At 39.8% G+C, this 26,079-nt stretch overlaps 1 protein-coding gene across 14 annotated transcripts in view; it reads left to right on the top strand.

The window, feature by feature from the left end:
• The window catches only part of ATP2B2 (ATPase plasma membrane Ca2+ transporting 2), a 377,201-nt gene that overhangs the window by 288,762 nt on the left and 62,360 nt on the right, over positions 1–26,079 (top strand). For 10 of the 14 annotated variants that reach the window (XR_009557107.1, XM_060271474.1, XM_060271476.1 and 7 more), the window contains 5 exons: positions 430–555; positions 8,843–8,965; positions 11,647–11,679; positions 13,821–13,916; positions 21,702–21,743. Coding sequence is in view for 13 of the 14 variants with exons in the window: in XM_060271474.1 (XP_060127457.1) it covers positions 430–555; positions 8,843–8,965; positions 11,647–11,679; positions 13,821–13,916; positions 21,702–21,743 (420 nt within the window). In the remaining variant the exon portion in view is untranslated. The remainder of the gene's footprint in view (positions 1–429; positions 556–8,842; positions 8,966–11,646; positions 11,680–13,820; positions 13,917–21,701; positions 21,744–26,079) is intronic. The other 4 variants (XM_060271479.1, XM_060271484.1, XM_060271478.1 and 1 more) reach the window with 3 other exon arrangements.

Raw genomic sequence — 26,079 nt, 5'->3', positions numbered from 1 at the left:
CACAGTGATGAACCAGATACCTATGGAAAGCACAATAGCACTTCCCCTGCTTGTGCTCTCCACAACTGGTGTTCAGAAGCATTCACAGCTTTCATGGCTAGTAGCCAATGATAGTCTTGTCCTCCATGAATTTGGCTCACTCCCCTTTAAACTGTACAAGTTGTTGACCATTGCTGCATCTTGTGGTAGCGGATTCCATAGTGAAATTGTGCGCTGCCTGAAGAAGCAAACTGGAAGCTCATCAATATAGTGGTGTCTAAGGAAGGTCAGGAGAGACTGCCCTTGTAGAGAGAAAAATGTAGTGTGTGAAAAGGATTAAATGTGACACACTTGAGGATTAGTATTTTGATTACGGAAATGTTTTTGAAGGTTCACACAGTAACCTTACTAAATCCACTTTATTTTTCCTTAACTTGATTTTACTGATAGGTGACCTTCTACCTGCTGATGGGGTGTATATTCAAGGAAATGACCTTAAGATTGATGAAAGCTCTTTAACTGGAGAATCAGATCAAGTCCGCAAATCTGTTGACAAAGATCCAATGCTGCTTTCGGGTGAGTTTTGCACTTTCAGTGAGCTGTTGCTGATTGAGAATATGGAATGTTGCTTTTGTGGCGGCGGTGTTTTAAATTCTCCATTAATTTTTCCTCACTTGGAAATACAGGATGTTAACCTTTCCCAGTAATCTACAAGCTATTCGTTTGTTTATTGCCGAACTAAGCAGGAACCTGAACCTATAGTGAGCATTTCTGTTTTACTAAACTACAGTGAAATGATGTGGCATGACCATGACTTAAACTCAGATAATCAGTATGACATAGTGGTTAGAGTACTGGACTAGAACTGGGGAGACTCAGGTTCAAACTCCCATTCTCTCATTAAGTTCACCTGATGACATTGAACGGGAGACTTTTTCTTTCTCAGCCTAACCTACTTCACAAGGTCGTTGAGGATAACATAAGAAAGAAAGAACAGTGTTCACCTTAGAAGAAAGGCATGCTTTTCTAACTGTTAATTTTCTTCCAGTGGTATAACTCTATGTGGTCCCCCGAGTCCCACCCCCACAATGATTGATTGTTTTGGGGTGTTATTTAAAACCCCTTTGTGAGGCGCTCCCCTTCCCTTTTAAGAAGGGAGGCCATTTCTTGTAAGCAAGTGGGCAGCAGCAGTGGTGGCTGGGTGCTGGTGGTGCTGGTGAAGTCTGCCAACTCTGCACCTCCTGCTGCTCACTTAAAGGAAAAGGAAAAGGGCTTTAATTTTCGCTCACCATCTGATGAGATGATGGAGAGATTAAATCCTGCTGCCTAGGCTGCATGGTCCTATTCTCTGTTGGGAACAGTGCCGCACAGGCAGTGCAGGATTAAACCCTGCTCTCCTGCCCATCAGCTGATGATACTAGCAGGTGAGCATGGGTTAGGGGAAACAGACTGCCTGTGAGCTGGAGAATCCAGGCCCTTGATCTATAGGCATGCATTTCAAATCTGCCAGTCATTTTGAGGCCAGCATGGTTTGCCCTGCGATCCTCTGCCCAGAAATAATATAGGTTGTTACCACCCTATGTGATTAATTCCCCTCCCTCAACTAATAGGAGCAGGTTGCATCATGGCTCAGAGTCATCCAGGGGCCCATTTTGATCACATGTCAAGCTGGGATGAGTTTAGGTGATTGCGACATGAGCCTGGTTTTGAAAACTGTTCCTGTTAGTTGAGGAAGGGGGAGATAGCCTTTTGTCAATCCACTCTCAAGTTGGCCTCTTCTGTGGTGCACTGACATCTCCGGTGCAATGACGTGCTTTGTAAATAGTGCCTGCTTGTTTAAAACAAGGTGAAGAGAAAATCCTAAGTATGGAGTACTTTAAAATGCTGAGCACTGGCTCAGCATGCCATACAGAATGCCAATGCTAAAAGAAAACACTGTGAGATTTTTCAGGGTAAGTAGGATAGCAAATGCTAGCAGAGCGAAGATTTGTAGGGCCTAACAGTATTGCTTAATTATTTTGCACCTTTATCTTTGCGCATGACATTTGACATAGTGCATTGAATCCCAGCACAGAGGTCAATCCAGAAACAGAAAATAGGAAAACCTGAGCAAACTAGCTGCCATTCAGTTTCATCACCTATTCAGTCTGAAGATTTATTTTCTGTTTTTTTACTTAAATTCCCAGTGCCCACTGAGTATGCATGCCCAGCACATTCCCTGTTGTAGAATGTACCCATATGAAAGTTTAAGTTTATTTTAGAAGTACCCTGACCATTTTGTTACATTGGGCAGACAGCAGTTATGGGCCAAGCATCATTTCGATATGTTTGGGTCCTACAGTAGCCACTTACACATAGGCAAAAACAAAGAGGAAATGCATTACTGGAAAAGAAAAGAAACTTCACAGCCGCTCCTCTACATTCTTATGGTTCTTAATCTTCAAACCAGGCTTGGACTCCTATAAAGTAGGGCACATGGCTACCCTATGGCCTGTCAGGTTGATTATACTGCATTTAGCTGTTCTAAATAATGCTTTCCTGCACCTTTCCAATTCTGAGTTTTGGAACGGAGTGCTCTCCTTGAATTACAACAGCATTGCTTTGGCTTCAAGTCTTACTATCACAGTTACTTCTTCCAATTTAGCATTGCTTGCTTGCCATCTGTGCCTTCACACTACTTGTGTTTGTGGTAATTCTGTTCTCATTAGAATTAATGTTTTGGCTGCTACGTATTTTGGAGTGCCAAATAGGACAGAGTACTGCTAAATGTATTGGGATTTTCTGTTTCCAGCACATTGTTTTCAGATTGACTTTTTAAGAGAGAAAGACAGTTAGTTCTCTTCTTTGTTCTTCTTCTGGATCTGCAAGTTCAAGTCACTGGTGCCCCCCCCCTTGCTGGAAGTTAACCAAAAGCATAAGCTTCCAAACCCGTCTTCTGACTGCATTGGAGAAGAGGAAAAATGGGAGCCACATCATACTTCACTGTGGTTTAGCGTGAAATGTGGTCAATTTATGCTTATAATATTGAAAGTTTTATATTACAGTACATATTGTGGTTGCTTTTGGTCTAACCATCCCCTTTTTAATATAATATCCAAATGCAATTATAATTGAAACTATATAAGACCAATAAAATCCAAGGGAGACCTTCCTTGAGCCTGCACCTATTACTGATGTTATACTGATCAGACAACATAAATTGGGAATTTACTGTTGTTTATTAAAGCTACCTCTTTCTTTTTCTTTTTTAATACCAGAAGCATTGAGTAATACTAGGTTTGGTGTCTTGTTTTCTGGTTCTTGGGCTGTGTGCGCACCAGAGCTTTAATGTGCATGTGAAGTGCACAGATCTGATTTTTTCTCCATATGCACTTTTGTGGATGTTCTTCCACATGTGCATGTGAACCCTTTCAATTGAGCTCTATCTCAAAGGTGCCTTGTCAGCATATGCTTACCTGTGATATGTGACCACTTAAAAAAATAAAGAGCGATACAAGTTTTCTGATATACCCTACTTCCGCAAAACAGTGTATGAATACATTAAAAACACACGTGTGTTGCTCCTGGCCCCAGCAGCAGTGCACTGAGGGCCACCCAACTAATGGAAGTAGGGACATGAGGATAGATAGCACCCACACACATAAACAACAGCAGCAGCAACAAAAACCCAACTACCAACACTAAATGCACTTCAGAATGTCCACAGTGGGGTAACAAGCAATTTCATGTTGGATTCTTTTTTTCTTTTCTGCATTATCCACACATTGGGAAAATTCACATAAAACCAGGGGGAGGGGGGAGTGTGAGTTACCACTTGGATAAGATAAGATAAGATATAAGATAGGATAAGATAAGATATAAGATAGGATAAGATAAGATATAAGATAAGATAAGATATAAGATATCTTTATTGTCATTGTCCCCTTGTGGGAACAACGAAATTACTCGGTTGCTACATCCACTCAGATAAAGCATTCCGCATAATCCAAAATTACAAAACCTAATTAAAAACAGTAAATATAATACAAAATAACAAGTAAAATAAGATGACTTCAAAGTCCAGGCTTTCCATTTAAGGCCAAAATCGCTCTAGAGAAGAAACTGTTCCTGAGACGGCTCGCTCTTGCCTGCATTGTTAATAATGAGGACAGTGCTATGCAGATGACATGAAGAGCATGCACACATGATACATTTAATCATTTTTAAACTGCCACATGCAGCTGGGAGGAGTTGCGGTACGTGTGTGTGGGGGGGGGGAGCGTCAAGTAGAGATAAGGGTCATGTGCACCTCCTGTCTACTGCTTCTGCCTTGCAAATTGCTCCATTCCAGTTACAGGTAGGTAGCCGTGTTGGTCTGCCGTAGTAGAAACAAAAGAAAAATTTCTTCCAGTAGCACCTTAGAGACCAACTAAGTTTGTTATTGGTATGAGCTTTCGTGTGCATGCACACTTCTTCATGATCCTGAAGCTCATACCAATAACAAACTTAGTTGGTCTCTAAGGTGCTACTGGAAGAATTTTTTTAAATTTTGTTTCTGCTCCATTCCAGCATTCTTCTGCTTTGGCAACCAAATGCATAGTTTTGGTCTCAGAAATGGCTAGCTGGTCGCTTAGTTTTAAGACAACTTAGGAGTTGTACAGTGAATGCACACCAGAATATAGCACGAGCCTGAAAAAACCTGAAATAAATGATATTAGTTCGTTGAGAAGCAAAGAAACGCTGGTGGTCATTGTGCTTTATTAGTTTATAAATAAATAAATAAATAAATAAATAAATAAATGCAGCTATATTAAGGAATCAGGTCAGTCACTGCCTGGAGAAAAACAACTCAAATTCACTCTTGGTTCTCTGGCAGTAAATGTTCCAGTACGGGTTTCTTGCTAAACAGAAAGAGCAAGCTTCCAACCTAAGAGGCCCTGTGCTCTTTTGATTTCACTGAACACACAGATGTTTGCTTGAATTTGTCCTCACTTTTGAATGTTTTTTTCAGCTGCTTCATTGCATTGACAAGGTTACTTATTTCTTTCATTTGCATAACTGAACCACGATCTGCTTATATCTGCAGGTAGAACATCTGTGTTTGCATACTATCGTGGCAAGTTTTAGTTCCACGGGAATAACAAAGGTTTATCTTTTTTTCCATTTACACGCTCCTAACCTCTCCATTTTTTGCAAGTTTTGTTATGGAGGTTGTCAGGGCGGCGCTTTCTGCTTTGCCACTTGGGGTGAAACAGGAAGTGCCACCGTGTCTGCTGCTGCAGACATACCTGCTCCTGCCACTGCCCTCCATACTGCCTGCCCTGCTGCTACCACTGGCAGAGAACATTTTGGGTAAGGTCTCGGTGATTTCAGCAAGACCTTGGCCAAATTCATTGAGATCTCACCTGAAATCGTCACTGATGTTGGTGCCCCTTTTCTGCCACTGGTGGATGCAGCAGAGTAGGTGGAGCACCCACAGGGGTGCAGCCTCAGGGGCTTCCTCTGCTGGAGACAGAAGCCTCATCCCACCTAATGCCTGTGCCGGCCCTGAAGATTGTGGTTTTCCCTTCTATTTTAGGCTCACTATAAGCTAAATGTGAGGGAAATGTCTCAGAGATGGCATTTTTTGTTTTTGTTTAGTTTAGTAGTTTTATATCCCAATAGGAACCTAACTTTAAACAAAAATAATCTAGCTAAACCAGAAGCAGGTGTGCAATAGTATGGAACATAGTTGTCACACAAAACAGTTGGTTTTAGATGATCCTGGGAGGGGACAGTCTAGCTGAGACAGGAGGTGACGTCTGATGAAGTCTCTGCCTGTCGTCTTCTTCTCTCTGCCAAAGTCAGTGGTGGTTTATCATATGCCCTACAAGAATTGAAAAAAAAAGTGATGCACAGCAGCCTAGAGAAAGTGCTTGATCTGGGATCAGGACCCTTTACTGGAAAATACGGGCTCACAGGCTGAAGACAGAGAGAGAGAGAGAGGGGGGGGGAGGGAGGGAGGGAGGGAGGGAGAGAAATAGTTGATGCAAAAGGTGAAATTAAAAAACTCACACAATAGCATGTGGAAATAGATTTTCTACTTACAAAAATAAGGATATACTTATTTAGTTATGGAAATGAAATAAATTAATGCAATGAAACCACCATGAATATACATAAAATGTGTGGATGAATTCAAGCAAGTATTAGCTTCAAAGATATAATGGCTGCCCAGGTGTTTGAGAGAAGCTATCAGAAGAATCAGATTGCATTTCAGTTTTTTAAGATTGGATGATAACAGTGGCATAAAAAGCCATCATGAAAAGTATCCGTGGCACCATATGTCTGAAAGCAAAGACAAAGAACCCCCTTTTTTTCTTCACTGAGTTTTGTATGGTAATGAAATTATAAAAGTGACATACTAGGAAAAGGGCCCGAAGGGTGATTTTTAGATAGGAGCAGCAATGATAAGGGGAAGCAATTAAATTATGCATAATTGACAGAAGTGAGAACCGTATTTATAGTGAGAAGTGCAAGATGACAATAGCAGACGGACGGGGGAAAGTTCATTCCCTAACATTTTTGGACACTATGAAAGTTAAAGAGAAAAGAGAATTGTAGACAAGTTAGAGAGACCTGACTAACACACCTGAACCTATCAGGGAGAGTGTGTCATACAACAAAAGCTAAGCTCATGCATGTGCAACCAAAATTTGTATTTTAAAAAGTTTGATTTAAAAAAGTCTGCCCTGTCCTCCACTGCAGTAAAGAACACAGTTTATATTATGCATTCCTTTAAAGGTTTGTAAGAATAATATTCAGATTTTACATGTGGGAGGTATACTGTCTTGTGGAAACACACTGGGGATGGTTCAGTTGTCGAATCAAGTAGGCCTACAGTATGGTTTGAAGGAGCAGCTGGGAGCCTCAGGAACCACAAGCATTGGTATTAGACCCCTCTGATTCAGACTAGCATTCCATGTCTCAGTGCAGTGGAGTAGCTTTTAATGAAGAGGAGTAAAAGAAATTGAATTCGCAGGCCCAATACAATATTAATGAATTATATCCATTAAAAATGTACAGCCCACTTTAGTGCCGTTTAAATTGCATACTATATCTGAAATTACCTACGCATGCTTTAAGGCAGGAGATAATATCAGAAAACATCTCAATATCTTTTGAAAAACAGAGTCAGTACAAAAGCTTTGCCATTAGCTTAAATTAAACAAGGGGGGTAGAAAATTACAATGAAAATGTGCACTACTCAGACAGGTCCAATGGATTTACCAAGAAATAAGTCTTACTCCGTTTAGAGGGATTTGCTTTTAGGTGGGAGTCTAGTGGATTAGAGCCAGAATTGCACAATCTGATGGATATAGATGTGAGCTGATCCTGATCCTTGGGACTAGGAAAAAAATTCTGAGTGAAAACAGAGGATCCCATTTTGCAAAATGTTTTTTACTCCAACAAAAGTATGAAAGTATGGGCTCATCCACAGTTCTGCTTGCGCTGTGCCTAGCAAGCATGGGTTTAAGTGGTTTTCAGCTTCTCCCACACTTTCTACGCACAGGTCCAAGCGGTGACTTTGTCTTGCCAATTTCCCCCAGAAAACCCACTCTTCAGGGCTAAATTGGAACAAATGGCAATCTGTAGAAAACCCGATACCTTTTTGTTCAGATTCAGCGTTAAGATTGGGGTTCCCCAGGGGAATGGATAAGCCCCAAGCACAGATTGTGTGACAGCCAGGGAAGGAAACGGTTCCCAACATTGCCAAGGCTTCTGTCTGGGTAATCCTCTCTGCCTCGCCCTGCTATGAGATGTGATGAAACTGGTCTTGCAGTGAAGTCCACGAAGAGAGGCACCCTTCCCCCCACCTCATCGTCAAGGCTACCAGATAATGCTCCCTGTCTTCCTGGACTGCACTGTGAAGGCAATTCCATTACATCTTCTAATAAGCTCTGTCAATTCAGTGAACATATCTGTGCTTGGGCAAGGCAATTTGGTAATGCTCTTTCCTACGCTTTGCTGCAGGGACAAGAAAAATGCCCTCACAGTGCAGCATGGGATGTCAGTTCCAGTCATTTGCTTTGATTCCTTCTTCTCTCCTACGAAGACAATGCTTTAGTGTTAGATGAAATGTTCTGGTTTTGCTGATCTTATATTTTACATTTTCATTTATAGTGGTACCTCTACTTACGAATTTAATGCGTTCTGAACGCACATTTGTAAGTCGAAAAAAATTGTAAGTCGAATCCCATAGGAATGCATTGGGAGAAAAAATTCGTAAGTCGAAGCAACCCTATCTAAAAATTCGTAAGTAGAAAAAATCCTATCTAAACCGCATCCAAGATGGCGGGCGGAGCTCCGTTCGTAAGGAGAAACATTCATAAGTAGAGTTATTCGTAAGTAGAGGTACCACTGTACTCTTTTATCTTGGGCTTACTTGGACTTGTATAACACTTGTCTAATAGCCCTGTAATCATTACCTTCATATTCATAGCTGCCAAGTTATCCCTTTTTTTAAGGGATTTTCCCTTATGCTGAATAGGCTTCCTCGCGAGAAAAGGGAAAACTTGGCAGCTATGCATATTGCAAATGTGGGACTGTGGGTGAGAGGTTGTTACTTGGCCACTTCCTGGGTTCATTTTAGCCACTGCACCAGCTCTTAATATGAAACTTTAGGTCACAATTCACTACAGAATGGAGAATGTTTAAAGCTCATTGACTTCTCTGGTCTTAAACAAAATTGATTCTGGATTGGATTGTCACCTTAGATTGAAACCTGATAATATCACAGGGACAGGGTTGGTGTTGTTTTTGTTTTTTAAAAGTATCATAGTATATTGTGCAGCATTACCTCCCAAAGCAGAAAGTATTAATATCTATATTTTAATTTTTTTAGGTACACATGTCATGGAAGGTTCTGGAAGAATGGTTGTTACTGCTGTGGGAGTTAATTCTCAAACAGGGATCATCTTTACTCTGCTAGGCGCTGGTGAAGACGAGGAGAAGAAAGATAAGAAAGGTGCAAATTTGATCACATCAAATTTCCTCAATATCTGTTTTTATTACATAAGACTGATACACAAACCAACTCCACAGCATTTATTTCTGATTTAGTCCCATCACTTTGGGGGGCAGGACCTATGACAGTCACAACTTTCACCTGCTAGATGTGTACCAAAGTATTATTTTGAACATCATATTTTGTATGTAAAATGTGAGAAGGGAAAAGTAAAAATCCGGGCTCACCTATGTTCCACACAATTTCAAGCTGAGTTTTGTGTTATATATCTCAAAGTAATTGAGTGCTGTAGTTTAAAAAAAGAAGTAAATTACTACTTTCATCATTTCTATCCTCACATTTGAGATCTAATTTAAATTGTTGTAGTCTTGGATTTTATGTTTCGATTTAACGTCAGAATTTTAAATTATGCCATATTTTATCGTGCACAGTTAGTATTTTCCTTGATGTTAGCATACAACTAACATTCATTCAGCTTTTGTTAATTTAGTAACTGGTACCATTCCAATTATCTGTCTAGTGCCTTCTACTTTTGTAGTAGATGGGGACTTATCTTTCTAAACACGATCTAAATGTTGGATCTAAACAGTCTATTCTCTGGATATAAGATGTTTCCACTTATAGAAGGGGAGCTTCCATGAGCAGAACTCTTTTCTTATGAATGGAAGCCCATTCCATTAACAGAACAGAGTATTTTGATCCAACCCATGCCTATAAGTAGGCTGAACTGAGATGGTCTCCTTTGTAGAATATTTCTTGGAAAGAAAGCCACATATGTTTCATGGGAAGTTATGTGAAGATCACTCTTCTATTTCCAGATTCAGGCAGCCTTAATGAAAATGAAAGCTAAAAGAAGTTCCTAAATTATATGTTTTGGAGAAAATAATAATAGGGATCTGTTCAAGTTTATTTTCCCCATAAATCTTCACTGCAACTGATTGATTATTGATTATTTAATTCAATTCAATTCCTGCATTCCTTATTTAAACAATTTCTTTCTTTCTTTTATCAAACCATGCATCATTGATATAAGAATTGTTAACAAGCAAATTTTTGATAAACTTGTACACACTTAACCTTTTCACAAAAATAATGTGTGCCCAGGGTCCTTATACTTTTGTCAGACGGTCTTATATCCATAGCTGCCAAGTTATCCCTTTTTTACAGGGATTTTCCCTTATGCTGAATAGGCTTCCTCGCGAGAAAAGCGAAAACTTGGCAGCTATGCTTATATCTAGTTAAACTGCAGTCCATGTGGTTATGATCCAGAGCAAAGTTGACCACGTCTGTGACAGCCACCCTTTGCACCATTGCAGGTCAAGTTAGAGTCTTATGTGAGTGCAACTAAAAATAAGGGAAATATATTGGATGTGTGCAATCTTCTTCATGAACACAGTTTTCTTACACTCCTAAATCAGAAAGGGCATTTTTTTTTCTCCCCAGATGTATATCAGATCTGTGCAGAAGCTTTAGTACGACAAGCAATGACAATAAATCCTATTGATTTCAGTATGTCTGTATGGTAGGCGTACTTCTAGAGTTCATTTGTTTACTATTTGACTAGGTCAGTCTAAACTAGGACAAAGTGAAATACAATTGCCAATAAAGTGTAGGCAGTTATATTTGGTGTACAGAATATTCAATGTAGTTTTTGCAGTATTCCCTACACTTACAGTATACTCTGAACACAAGGTTTACTCAGTATACATTATCTCTGTGTAGACTAATACCGTGTTTCTCATATTATAAGACATGTCTTATATTTATTTTTTCCTCAAAAAAACACACTATGGCTTATTTTCAAGGGATGTCTTATTTGTTTCCTCCTCCTGCCGCGGCCAGCATTGCTGCTGCGCCTATCACTATGTCTTATTTTCGGGTATGGCTTATATTCCTTGAATGCTTAAAAATCCTGCTATGGCTTATTTTATGGGTATGTCTTAAAATATGAGAAACAGGGTAGTGTTACATTACATATAAAGCTAATATGATAAACAGGGATTAAAATGTGTTTTCTCAGAAAACAATGGCTGGTGATTGAAGGCTTTATAGCTAATATATTTTAAACAAGATTTGTGTAAGACACACTAGTAATTTTCACATAGCCTGCCACAGTCTACAGCCTGGGCCTGCTTTTCTGTGACAAGATCCTATGTAATTCTCCCCAATGTTTCTTCATTTAGTGTTTATTCTTCCTTGTCTTGTATTTTATTTTTTTTAAAGAGGCAGTCTGTCAGTCTACGCCACCAACTGAGAGATAGGTGAAAAAGAGAGAGTCATATTTGTCATATAACTTCCACAAAACATCATTACACATCCAATAAAACACTTAACAAAATGCTTTCAAGACTCATTCTTCAGTCATTCAAGTAAGCCTCCAGTGATGTAATGATCACGCTGCATGGAATGCCAGTCTTCCAAGCACTGTTCCTGTGAACACACTCTTTGTTTAAACAGAGCTTGTGGATGATTCTGGCATGAGCCCCACTGAAATGAGCAGTGTTTGTACAGCAACAGTGCTCATTAGATTATGTCCCTATTTTCTAAGCTCAAACATACATCCATTGTTATGTATGCTTGCAGCTTTCTGAAAGCCTACCAATCAGATGTGTTTGCATTTCAGTTTTCTCTAGATGTATGCATTTCTTCCTCGTTAACATTTTGTAAAAATCGTCATACAGGTGTGAAACGGGAGAATGGACATCAGCCTCCAGGTAGAGTAAGAAACCTACCATATCAGAGGAAACGCTGAGGCTTTAACTGGGACTTTCCCAAAAATGAGGGTGCGGAAAAGGCCTGAGTGAATAGTCAAGAAAACTTGTCTTCACTACATGATTGGAATCTAAAAGGAAATTTCAATTGGAGTTTCTTTTTACCCATTTTTATGTGGCTGTTTCCTAAACGAATTACTTCAGAAAAGTTCATTTAAAATATAGACTTTTGAAACCTCATTTTAAAATGGAAGCCATGATTTTAAAATTTTCACTTACATAGTAATACAAAATGGCTCAGCTAGTGGGCAAGTTTGACTCCAGTGGGCAGGCTGAAGTGCTAGGCAGGCAGAGGAACTCTTGAAGAGTTCAAAGAGGCCTCACTGAACTTGGGGCCTACTTTGTCTCCTGGAATCTCCATTCATTGGACCATTAGGTTTATTAGGGCAGGGGCAGGGTAGACACAAAGCTAAACATATAATAAGCGCTGCTGGATTAGACCACATGCATATCTAGCCCAGCATCTTGTTTCCCACAGTGGCCAGCCAGATTCCTCTGCAAATTCCATAAGCAGCGCAAAAGGAAAAAGCTTTCTAGTGTTGTTCCCAATAATTTCAGAGGCATGCTGTTTCTGCTCCTGGAGGTAACATACAGTCATTGTGGTTAGCAGCCATTGTTAATCCCTTTGGATTTTAAAGCTATCTAAAGCTAGTGGCTGAGTCGCCATATGCTGTGGCAGTGGATTCCATAAATTAACTCTGTGCTGGATGAAGAAGTACTTCCTTTTGTCTGCCTTTAATCTGTTGTCAATCAACTTTATTGGATGACCCCAAGCTATAGCACTGATGCAATACTTGTTCTCAGTTAATGATATGGTTGGCTGACCTCCGCAAGCCCTGCAAGGGGACATCCAGACAGACCAGAAAAGGAAGCAGCTTGGCTCCTAGTGAGCCTCATCCCCACACTTGTAGTCGTCCCCCCCCCAAATGTTAAAATGGGAATTAGGGGGCTCTGCTTGATGATGAGCCTCCTGCCAGCTTGTGTGTTTAGCACATGCCCGACTTCATTGACCTCTAGAGTTCCATGGTACCACCTTAACTTTAAACATCTAGTACTAGAAAAGCAAATCTAAGATCAGACAATTTATTTATCTAAATAGCATGTTGGCCCAAGGCATTATTTATGTGACACTGAAAATGAACCACTGAATATTTGAAGCCAAAATTGTTGCTGGAAACATTTGTACAGTTTCAGATTATTTATTCACTGCAGATTATTCACTCAGCTCTAGCACAGCTAAATTCCAATCAATGCAAAATCTGCTGGGAACTTTTGCTTCCTCCTGATGTGAAGGAACTTCTTGCCTGACCTATTCCCCCACACACACTCCCCGCCACCACCCCTTGTTTGAAAGGGAAACTGCTGACATTTTAGAACTGTGATTGACTTGATTTGATTTTCTGCCATCATTCAATGCACAATGAAAAACAGAATTGGTAATAAAATTGCTTAGCAAATCTTGAATGGAATATATATACAAACAAAGAGAAAGAGCCAAATATGGCTAGTGATTGTACTCTTGGGTTTCCCAAAATCTCCTTTGAATGTAACACTGGAAAATGTGCCTTATTATTTTTTAAACGAACGAAGGATTTAAATAGAATACCTTTTAGATGCATAGATAAATAAAGTTCTAGTAAATGTAGTTATTTATGGATGTCCTGAGAAATGCAGGTGCTTAAAAAATACTTAATTTTTTTCTTACACTTCAAATTAAAAACTATTATTATTACTATTATTTTAAAAAATGAGGCATCTTAAGAATGTCTGTGTGGAGGAGCAGAGGAATTAGAAGTACTATGTGAGGTCAGTTTCTCACCAACTCTGTTAACTCTGTTAAATGTCTTTCATATTTACTTTTATAATATTCCATGTATGAGTTTTTGTTCCCCACTCTTGTGACATTCTTGTAATAACATCCATTTTTAGACATTATGTTGCTTACTTTAAAACAACTCTGTTTTGGAGAGAGAGAAAAAAAAATGAAGCCACATTAGTCCATAAATGTTATCCTTTCTGTCATGTGAATTTGTTCATATTATTATGATTTATTCTTTTTTTTCCTTTTATGCATTATTACTCAGTAGATTCTTCCCATACCTCCTTCCATCCTCCTTCAACTACAGATGGGGCAGCAGGTGCAAATGCCACTGATAATGCAAATGCCAGCTTAGTCAATGGTACGTTAAGAACACCTAGCTTGGTTTTTTTTATGGATTTCTCTCCTTAACTCTATAAGCTTCCCTCCTTCTCTTATGAACGGCACAGATGTTGTATGTGCATGTGAATATTACCCTGTGAGAGCTCCTATTGTATTGCAGCTTATAAGAGATGCCACAAAATCCCACTGGGTCTTAGCTAGCCAAAATCTTTGCTTCTCACTGATGCAACAATGGGACGTGAACAAGTAGGAATCAAGAAATCTTTTATTGCTGATTCAAACTATTAAAAACAAACTACTGCAGCAAGGATCTGCTAAATCCACATTTCCTCACAAGGTTTTCAGTGTAAAGCTCTTGTTTCCATGCTTTCCGATGTCTATTTGAAAGAGAGCATGATTTTGTTTTTCATTCTACTGTTCCAGTGTGGCGCTCTCATAAGCATTCATAGTCTCAACATAGCTTTGGGAAAACAATCCTGCTGGGGTCAGGAATCTGGCTTAAACACTACCAGTAGCATTGTAGTGCTTCATTGTGCGTTCCCACAACCTTTTGACTCAGCACTGAGCTAAGTATTTACTGTAGGCAATGATAGTAGATAGCAAACTATTGCTGTGTACTACCGTGCATGTGCTTGGATATGGTTTCATACATTTTCTTCCTTTCTTTCAACAAATACAACTTCACCTTTGCAATTCTGAATGTGACTTTGGCCAGCTTCTTGACTCCATTTCTTAGCATGCCCATACAATAAACTGCTTTATAATAATATAAATTTATAGTAAGTATGAATGGGTGTATTTTATCTCAAGCTTGGATAGAACAGTTGCTTTCTTTCTAAACTTATTATAATATCTTTGTTTGATTACATTGTTGTGCTTTTAGCATCTAAGTAGTAATGAATTATTTATGATACCACTAAATAGTAACCAAAGCATGGATGTTATACAGTGTTTATTAATCCTATTTGTAATTGGATACACTTCATGTCCTGTACAAAGTTTTAAAAAATGAATGTTAAATGTGTTTTCTGGAGCCCCCAAAGCAGGAAATCCTAAAGATCATAAATGAGGAATTTGTGGTCCTCAGGATGTTGTGGGAGTCCAACTCCCATCAGTCCAACTAGCATGACAAATTGTCAGGATTGATGGGAATTGTAGTACAATGTGTTATCGGAAAACAAGTCTAGACCCTCTTAAGTAACATAACTAATTTCATAGTTGTCCTGTTCCTGGTAAAAATATGAATACAATACCATCTTAATAAATTTGAACATGTTATAATTTCATTCTTTCTGCTGCTAAATCATATTGGAAACAAAGCCTTCTGAAACTTGCAAAATCACACTCTTGATGTGATCACAAATCATGCCTTAGGGAGCTGTGAATACTTGCTGTACAACAAAATCAATCTGTTTAGCTCAGCATGGGACAGTATATGAGAGATGGAGGCTGAAATTGATAGCATCGTCATGTTAGGCTCATCTGCAAAAGTTTCTGGACAGACAAATGAATGCAACCTTCATAAGGAGACTTTGACAGTATATTAAGAAAGGGCCTGTTGTATGTGTAGGTAGCCTGGCTCTGATACAGAAGCATATTTAGCGTATGTCCTACATTTTAAAGAGAACTATTACTTATAATGGGGTAGCCACTATAGTGCCTGGCATGTACTTTAGCTCTCTTTTAAAATTTAATGTACGTATTTTACTTTATTTAACAAAATGTATATACTGCTTGATTGGAACAAGTTCTCTAAGCAGATTACAAAAGTATAAAACAAAACATTAACATTCTTGATTAGAAACAGATAACAGCAGCTATTTAAAAACATTCAAATGATAATTAAGAGAGAGAGAGAGCATGTATAAACATTCTACAGACCTAGAAAGGCTTGTCCCATGGTGGCCATGAGTTGTGTGGAATAATACAAAATTAGAGAGACAACCTCTCTGGAGAACCTTATGCTTATCATGGGAAGTCAGCTATATTTTGCTCCATTTGCTGATAGTGGAGATCACACACACACACACACACACACACACACACACACACACACACACACCCTTACCCCTTTAGTAACAAGAAGCATTTCTCAATACCAGGGAAAATAGTGGACACACCACACTCTTTCTCATGTCACAGAAATTGCTTAGAATGTACCTGTACATTTTGCCCCATAACATTTTTTCAAGCAGAGCTAAAGACTTACTTTTTAAAAATGCAAACGCAGAGTTTGGGATGTTAGGATCTCTTACTCACAAGTAGGACCCTGGTATTTCCGATGGATTTTTGAAATGTTAATAGCAGCTGATTGAAATGTCCCACCAGAACCACTATTTGCCTTCCAAAACCAAACATGCACCCACCCCACAGGGCAAGTAGCTGCTTGGGGGGCACATTTCAAGCAGGAAAACAGCATGGAAGTAATAGAACAAGTCTTCCTTTGTGCTAGAGTTCCAATCTAAACTGAGTCCCTCTCTCCAACACAACTGTCATTAACATTAAAAATGCTAAATGATCCAGCTCATGGATCTCTTGGATCATACCCAGTTGACCCTTGCAATATGGAAACATTTGCTGGTGCTGCCAGCATTGCATTCTGCAAGGTCTCAGTGTGTGCTGGGGAAGTGGTAGCAATTACCTGAGTCAAGCTAGGCTGTACCAGAAGAGTCATCCAAAGCCTTAAGAAGGCTGACAAAGGCCTTCCATTCCCATTGGCCTTCCTTTCCCACTCCGACCCCAGCCCCCCAGCCCCAAAGTGCTGCCTGCATCTTTAAAGAACCATATATATGTGGTTGTGGAGCAGGAAAAGCTATAGGAAAATAAATCCCAAGGAACTATTTTGGAAGAACCATGTCCTTGGGTTAGAATTCCTTCCAGTAGCACCTTAGAGACCAACTAAGTTTGTTATTGGTATGATCTTTCGTGTGCATGCACGATTTCTGTTTCAGTGTATCTGAAGAAGTGTGCATGCACACGAAAGCTCAAACCAATGACAAACTTAGTTAGTCTCTAAGGTGCTACTGGAAGGAAGTTTTTTATTTTGTTTCGACTTGGGTTAGAATGATATAGAAAGGGGTACTGAAGGCGCTCTCCCCTGAGTTGGTGACTTGTGACTCAACTGATTTTGAGTCTTCACATGACAGTCAGCTCTCTACACCACTGCCTAATTTGGGGGCTGGAATGTATGTGAGTGAGCGAATGCATAAATGAGTGTATCATATTTGTGTTTATCTGTGGATGCATCTGAGTATATCAGAAAGTGTGGGTAGGTGCCTACCACTTGTATGTTGCCCCTGGAAGGTCAACCATAAGGAAATGGGGTCCTCAGGCTGAGAAAGTTCCCTACCCTGGTTTAAAGGGTAGTATACTCCCTTAGACATTTTAGTACAGTAGTGGGTTTAAGAAAGACCTTTGAATTCCCAATGAATAGGTTTCAAAATGATCAGAGCAGATATTTTGGGAGAGATGGAGGGCATGGGGAAGTTGGGAAGTGCCCTGTTGCACAAGCATAAGTCCTTGCAGGGCTTCCTCTGATGGAACATGTTAGATGAATCCTGCCCTAGACCAACAACAAGACTTAACTTACCTATAGTTCCAAAAAACTGCTAAATACCGTAGTCATGTGTCATTATTTAATGAAATCTACGTATTGTATCAGGAATATTATATTAACATCTGCTAGAAATATAGGTCTGGTGTGAGACTCCTTCCATGTCTCCCCGTGCTTCCGAGGTTGCTCTTCCCAATTTTAGATTATTACCCATCTCGCAGCTGAGTCCACAGTCCACCAATATCATCATCTCAGTTGCTAATCTGAAATGGCTTCTGCCTCACTGCAGTTATGCTTGAGGAAAAAGCCTTCCATTTGTTCAGAAGGCTTTTTTGAAGCCTAATTGTTGCAGGAGTGGGCAAGATCTTCCTGATGACTGCTGCTGGGTTAACTTTCCCTCCAACTGCATTCTTCAATAACCATTATGTTTATGTCTGCACATATATGTGTAGTTGTGGTAAGTATGTATGTATTCTGCTCCAATAGTTTCCATAGACCCCCCCCCCCAATGAGCTCAAAAAATCTGGAGACCCCTGGTCCTGGTTATTGTATAATTCTGTCATGTCTGTCATCCTTTGGTATATGCTTATTATACATTTTACAATGGAGTATTGGGCTAGAAGACAAAGTAACATACTCCCTAATAGTAATTTCCGCAGTTTAGTAATATAGTATATGTGTACAAATCACACTGTCTAGTGGAAATACATAATTTTACCTCTCAAGAGAGGCAATTTATCCAGTATTTCTGCATCTCTAAAAATGCTTCATTGCTGAGACTTTCCTTGTCACATCCCTTTTATTTATCTCTGTGATATATTAACATGCAACTGCTATCCCATCCCATAGACACCTGTCAACTGGCTTCAATATTTCTCTGTGTATATTTGGTGATTTTTTTTTGTTTTAAAGCAAGTATTGTATCTAGCAGCAGCTTTCTCCAGACAGAAACTTTAAAAGTGAACATTTGGTACTGTAATTTTAACATTACATGAAAACATTCAGTACAGAGGAAAATAAATGAAAATATATTTCTTATTCTATTAATTCATTTAAGGAGAAAAATGCAGAGAATATGTTTTTAATTTTTTAAAAAAGCCCTCCTAAGCCACCTTTGCGGTAATCCCACCTGTGATGCTATGCATGCAGAACACTGCTTCTCCATGTGTATTCCCGGCAGGATGGAAAACGGTGTGCATAAGTGGCACATGTGGTTCACAGCTGGGACTATACATGCAGAACTCTATTATACAAGGTTAAAATTCCTGTTTCCAGCTCTTCAGGAAGGCCTGTAGAAGCCTGAATTCATTCTTTCATTTTTCCTGCTGAACTGCTGAGTTCACATTTTATGGAGAACATGATAGCTCCATAGAAATGTACCCCCCCACACACACTTTTTGGCACACTGCAGCACTATTGCACTCCATGTTATGAGCATGGAACGTGGAAATTGCAGTTTGGCGAATCTAGTAGTAATGTATAAAAACACTTTACAGTGGTACCTCAGGTTAAGTACTTAATTGGTTCTGGAAGTCCGTACTTATCCTGAAGCATACTTAACCTGAAGCGAACTTTCCCACTGAAAGTAATGGAAAGTGGATTAATCCATTCCAGAGGGGTCTGTGAAGTACTTAAATGGAAAGTACTCAATCTGAAGCGTACTGAACCCGAGGTATGACTGTAAAAGAAAAAAAATAGTACGTGCAAATTTAAAATAACCCTTGTTTTCAAAATAATCATGCTGCTCTGCATTAGTGGAATTTATTATTTTATTTTACTTTGAAATTACCTAGTCACTTTGTTTAGCAAATATTTATTAGCTTCAGGTGAGGAAATAACAGCAAGTAGATTTGTAATTGCAATTGGGACATGTAGGATCATTTATGGACCCGGGTGGCGCTGTGGGTTAAACCACAGAGCCTAGGGCTTGATGGTCAGAAGGTCGGCGGTTCGAATCCCCATGATGGGATGAGCTCCCATTGTTCGGTCCCTGCTCCTGCCAACCTAGCATTTCGAAAGCACGTCAAAGTGCAAGTAGATAAATAGGTACCGCTACAGCGGGAAGGTAAACGGCGTTTCCTTGTGCTGCTCTGGTTCACCAGAAGCGGCTTAGTCATGCTGGCCACATGACGTGGAAGCTGTACGCCGTCTCCCTCGGCCAATAGAGCGAGATGAGCGCCGCAACCCCAGAGTCAGTCACGACTGAACCTAATGGTCAGGGGTCCCTTTACCTTTACCTAGGATCATTTATAAACATTGCCAGTCTTACGCTTGTAACCTTTATGCAAATGTTGGAAAGATTGTTCTCCAAAATTAATTTTACATAATACATTTTGGAGAACAATCTTTCCAACATCAGTATAGTTCCCTGGCTGAAAGGCCTGTGTGTGCACAGCAAACCTGTACATATCTGCACCTTGCCATATCCATTCCTTCCAGTATATTTACCTGAAAATGAATGCACATGCAGATCTACTTCCTCCCTTAAAATAAATAGGGAATGATTTCCGAGAGGGTGAACATTCTATATACACAGCATTCTGTGGCGAGATCACTGGTTGGGTTGGGGGTGATTTTAACTGAATTTTATTTATTTTTTGCAGGAAATGTCAACTACTCTGAATGTCTCTAGTTCCTTGAAATTGGAATTCTAAGGATTAATTTAATCAGGAATTTTAAATTATAATTACATCTTCCAAATTTTAAAATCAGAATGCAGTGTTTATTTCTATATTCTGGTTATAATATTAGCAACCATGGACTCTTATTGATTTAAGCAGTCTTGATTTGTCAAAAGTACATATTGGATTTTTACAGTGTAATAGATTGTACAAGATAAGTCTTCAGTTCCCATCCCAGATCACCTATTTTATTATTTTATAATGTGATACATATAGCTAACGAGTAGCATTTTTTAAGCATACTAATTATACTTTTGAAAATTGTACTGTTAGAACAGTCAGCTTATGCCAGTCTGAAATAACACCTAGATTTCTGGAGCATTATAGGGTAAGCTCCTGGGAATGCCTTATCATTTATTAAGCCCAGATCTGTGGTTTTCCAACACTGTGCTTTGGAAACCTGGGGTTTGTTGAAAGTTTAGCAGGGGTTCCCCAGTGAAAATATTGGCAATGCCAGGCAAGCTTACCGTACTTAAACGACTGCTTGCCCACCAGTCTTTCCCTTTCCAAAGTGGAGATACCAAGTTTGGGGATGGGAAAACACAAGGCTGCACTGCACCTGGAAATTCCCCAGGTGTAGACGAAATATGTGAATGTTAGCACTCAAAGAGGAACTATTGGCAGCTGCCCATGTCCCCCAAGAGAAAAAATTCCTTGAGCAACAGGGGATGGTGTTAGTTTCTTCAAAGATGAGAAAGGCCACGGGGCCTGTCTTCTTTCTCCCATGAGTATATTGAAAGTGCAGAAGATTCTGCCAATGTAGAGCCACTAGCAGTATCTATTTCTCCTGGGAATAAAGGGGTTTGAACTAGAAGTCCCATGACAGCACCTTGGGACTTCTTGTTCATGAGACCTGTGATCCTGGTAGAAAAGAGACATTTGCAATGTCACCAAGCTGGCAGACACTGGAGGAGCAGCAGAGGCTTTCCCCATCTTTGCGAGGAGTCATTGTCTGCCGCCGCCACCACCCCACCGTATGTTTTCTCTCATTGGAAATGGGGTAGCAGGCTGCAATGGTAGTGCCCGGGGTGTGTGTGTGTGCTGTGTCTGTCTTGACTGCTCTTTTTATTTGTATGAGCAGATCAGACAAGCCTGCCAAGTGTCCTGTGTCAACTTTAGAACATGCCCCAGAAACCTTTGCAACACAGTTTAAGTAAGTTTCTATATCAAGCAGGTCTATGTCGAAAGTATTTCCTGACAGAAGAATGCAGAATCCAAAACACTGGGTTAGATACAGTAATTTTCAAATTATTGCTTTAGGCTTTGTAGTATAAAAACAATTACAGTACTCCTGCTCCGAAGTGTTTATGACTTTCTATTATTACTGCAACAGAGGAGGCCTTGGTGGTAAAATGATAAACTTGGTTGCAAATTTTTGTTCAGGAAGCTCATTCATGCATATAAATACATCATAAAAATTTGCATTAAATTTTATTTAAACATGCTCATAACGGTTGTTGTTGTTTTTTGGCCCTTTTTATTTAAATCCCCCTTTGTCTTGTGTTCTGTCTGTGCGTACTGATTGTTTACTGTCTGTTTTTGTTTGTTTGTTACAATTTTTATCACATAGGCAAAATGCAGGATGGGAATATGGAGAACAACCAGAATAAAGGTAACCTTCTTTTATATTAAGGAGGATTTAAAACATGTACTTTAATTTAGTTCTGCAAGTATGGTATCAGGAATATCAAACCCTCCCACCCCAAAAAAGTACCTCAACAGCAAACTTTTAATTTTTTTATTCCTATGACAAAAACAACACTGTAAACAGTCCAGCCTTTTTCCTGCCTCCTTTAAGCCTTCATGTTGGAATAACAAACCATGGGATGCTGATAGATTCCAACAAGTTGGAGTTGTCATATCCATCTTACCAGGATGCTTCAGTCAACTGCATCATCATGAAAGCTTCATGGAGCTATGCTCACACAACCTCTCTTTTCTAGTGCTGCTTCTGCTTTTTCACTTCTGCACTCTGCTCCTTAGTGATATTCTGTGGTTATTACTGTGAAATGCTCACATAGGGAGTCCTGTCCGTGCCACCTTGAAGGTATTCTGTGCCAGTGCTAATATCAAGTTGTGCATAAAGAAGGATTTGCAACTTGTGGCTTAGAGAAAATTAGTGTATTGGACTTTTAACCAAGTTAGGCTGAAATCCTGCAGTGCTATGTGTGAATGCAGGGGAGCATGTACCCAGACAGAGGTTGTACTCACTGCATAGCTAAAGAGCAATACATTTTTCAGACGGGCATCAGGTTGCATCTGTGTAAAAGTGGTTGCAGAAGAAACTTCAAAAGCACTGCCAGGGCACATGTGGTTCTTCACCACATAAACACATAACCCTTGTAAGATTTCAGCTAGTTGTCAAGCAGTGTGTTTCATCTTTTTTAAACAACAATATTTTGATTTTTAAAACAAATAGTATTTATTTCCTGTGCAAATTATTTAAGTATATATTCCCTGTGTAAATTAAAAACCAGAATTCTCAAAAGGTATTTTCTTTGGTGAATAATATCGTATCTATTTTTCCAATATAACATTTGCTGTCTACATTTGTCTAACAGCAGTTTTTTGACATGTTTTTCTTTGCAGAATGAATATAACTGGTATAGAACAGTTGAACACATTTGTTTTTCTAAACTACTGTACCTAAGATAGATGAATAACGAAAAAGATAAAGCCCATAAAAATACATTTTGTAGTTCCTCTTAGGAATTTCAAAATACTGGAAATAACACATACAGTCCTACTTGGTGCTAAGCTAAATTGATTATGTCTAACTATTCTTGATAGATCTTCTAAGCAGTGTACACCATAATATACTATGAGTAGTGGAAAATTTCTCCTGAACAACACCATTAAATTTATGTAAGGCCATAGTTGTGCTTTTGCACATCTCCCTTCAGTTTCAGCTGGGATTGCACAAGGGAAGTTTGTACTATATTGTCCCCTGTTGTTGTTTAGTCGTTTAATCGTGTCCAACTCTTCGTGACCCCATGGACCATAGCACGCCAGGCACTCCTGTCTTCCACTGCCTCCCGCAGTTTGGTCAAACTCATGTTCGTAGCTTCGAGAACACTGTCCAACCATCTCGTCCTCTGTCGTCCCCTTCTCCTAGTGCCCTCCATCTTTCCCAACATCAAGGTCTTTTCCAAGGATTCTTCTCTTCTCATGAGGTGGCCAAAGTATTGGAGCCTCAGCTTCACAATCTGTCCTTCCAGTGAGCACTCAGGGCTGATTTCCTTAAGAATTGTGCCCTACAGCATTTTTATTATTGCATCAAATTTAATAAGCAGTATGTGAGACAGACACACAGGGATGACGAAGCAATTATAGTGCAACTTACAGCTACCGGATTTCCTAACCATCTGAACACTTGCCTTTGCTTTTCCTCATATTTCTTCATGTTTTCAGTTTTAATTATACTGGGGGGGAATGATTGGGGTTTTTTGCTACTTCAAATGCAATTGTAATTTTTAAAACCGCATATATTTTTGAGAGTGGTTTAGAGCATTAGAAGACTTTGAATAGGTTCTCAGTTGTGGTAGTTAACATGTTCTCTGTATAGTTGGTATTTTAGTACTTGATGTTTATCTAAATTTACAAGATGGCAAGAGGCTTTGCTTCCTTTTAACTTAAAGAGAAAATCTTCACACTGATCTTCAGTGTCTAGCTGGAGTGCTCCTAGAAATAACTATGGAAGGATGTTGTGCTATAACATCTTCCAATGCTCTCCCTCTTCAAAGCTTAGTTCTTCATAATGTTAGGTAAGCGTCACCCTCCCAAAAGATTTCAGCAACATTTCCCCACCCCCTGGTAGTGGTGGAAAGATAATCGCCTCTTCCACAGTGTCTCTGTGTTTCCCTGAGTGTGTGAGAGAAGAGCTTTGCAAAATTGGTAGGCAGGGCTCAGCACAATACCTTTTTATAGGCATTTTTTCTCCTTAAAAATCACTCTCGGGGGGGGGGGGGAATGGCTTTAAAGATGGCTGAGGCAGAGGGAAGAATTTGGCTTCTTGCACTCATTCAGTAGGGATGCGATGCAATACACATTTCTGCATGCAGTTCTGCTGTCATGTCTAGGCTGACTCCTGGGCTAAGTAAACTGAACAAAAAATCAGTATCTTAAATCTATTCAAGAACTTTTGTTCCAAGATTTACCTTGGAAAAACTCTACCACCCTGGAACATATGCTAGTATAAAAATGGTAGATGGAGAAGGAGTAAAGCACCGCTTTCCCCTTCATTTCTCTGCTCAAAATTGCACTTCCAAAGGCTGCTTTCCTCTTTAAAGAAATGGAGGGAACCTCTCAGGGCTTGGTTAAATGTGTGGTGTACAGTTGTGTCCCCTTGCAAAATGAAGGCTAACGGTTGTTAGAGAAAGGTACACGTTTCTCTCCAGACGATTTATTTAAAGTGAGCTTCACTGCTCTACAGGAAGATAGGAGGTAATTTTTTTCCCCATATACTGAATTCTTTGTAAAAACATACTGCAGTTGTGAGACATTTGACTTCTTCAAGTGTTATAAAATTAAAATGAAGGTGGAACCTTGAATCTGTGTACACTACCATCACCACCCTCTCTAGCTCTGACCTTGCCCCATTCAGTAGCAAGGTATGCAGTGAACCTGTAAGTCTGTTTGCTTCAACACACATACACATACCTGATAGTCTAATCCCTTATACTAATCACTGCACTCTGCAGGTGAGGGCCTCCTGTAGATATCGTTCCACACAATATAGGAATCCGACCTTTAGCATTCTAGCATTCTCTTTTGGGCATCTATGGAATGGCCACTTACCTGGAAATCCTGGGGAAGCTGTGGTTTGCAGTCACAGCATGGCTGCTACCCAGCCCAGAACCATTGTACTTCCATGGATTGTAGGGACACCTGTTGTGGGGACAACACTCAACCCAGGGTCAACCCAGACCTCTCATCAGCCATGAGGTGAGCTGGTTGACGCCAGATTCACACCCATTGCCTTACTTAAATTTGTAATCAGTAAAAGGCATAGCTGCCAAGTACCCCGTTTTCCCTGGGAAACCCCCATATTTTCTTACCGTTTCCCGCAGGTGTTCCAAATGGCAAAATACCCCGTACTCCCCCGAATTACAGAGCTCCTGCCGGCGGCCATGTTCTTCTGGTGCCGCGCCGGCACCGGAAGTCGCTTCTACGCACTTCCGGACATGCGAAGAAGCAACTTCCGATGCCGCTGTGCCCATTTCCATAATGTCTGCAGCGCCAGAAGTTGCTTCTACGCATGTCCAGAAGTGCATAGAAGTGACTTCTGGCGCTGCGGACGTTTTGGAAATGGGCACAGCAGCATCGGGAGTTGCTTCCACGCAGATCCGGAAGTGCGTAGAAGCGACTTCCGGTGCCGCGGCGCTGATGACCCCGGATTTTTCAATCCAGAACTTGGCACCTATGGTAAAAGGTGTGGCCTACTTCATCTCAACTATCGGTGTCATGTGTATTCCTCATTGGTCTGCCACCGGCTAGGTTGCATGTTTCTATGCCTGGGCACACAAAGACTTTCCTCTTTCAACAAACCTTTTAAGTAGAGATCTTTTCTAGTCTGCAGCTGTATTCGAATTGTTTTTAGATGTTTTAATTGTTTTTTTGCTTGTGTCTTTGCAGCCCTGGACTCCCTTGGGAGAAAAGATGGCATATAAATTATTATTATTAATAGTAATAATAATAATAATAATTCAAGAGTTCTCGCTAATAGTGTAGGGTTCTCTGTTATGGGGAAGCTTGTTAGTAGGGATGAAAGGATCTGTAAATTTATTTCAGTTCTCATCTTTATAATCTTGAATTCAGTTTTCCACATTTCTGCAGCAAGTGAATTTTAAAAACAACAGATCACCATGAAAAGCCTTCAGTTTTTTCTGCATTTTTCCTAATTAACTCAATTTGTATACAGTTTTGACTAATGTCCACATTTTTGCAAG

This window comes from Zootoca vivipara, chromosome 2 (assembly GCF_963506605.1).
Source record: "Zootoca vivipara chromosome 2, rZooViv1.1, whole genome shotgun sequence".
Taxonomy (NCBI): domain Eukaryota; kingdom Metazoa; phylum Chordata; class Lepidosauria; order Squamata; family Lacertidae; genus Zootoca; species Zootoca vivipara.
The sequence above is the reverse complement of the archived record's forward strand: the minus strand, read 5'-3'. Positions and strand labels throughout refer to the sequence as shown.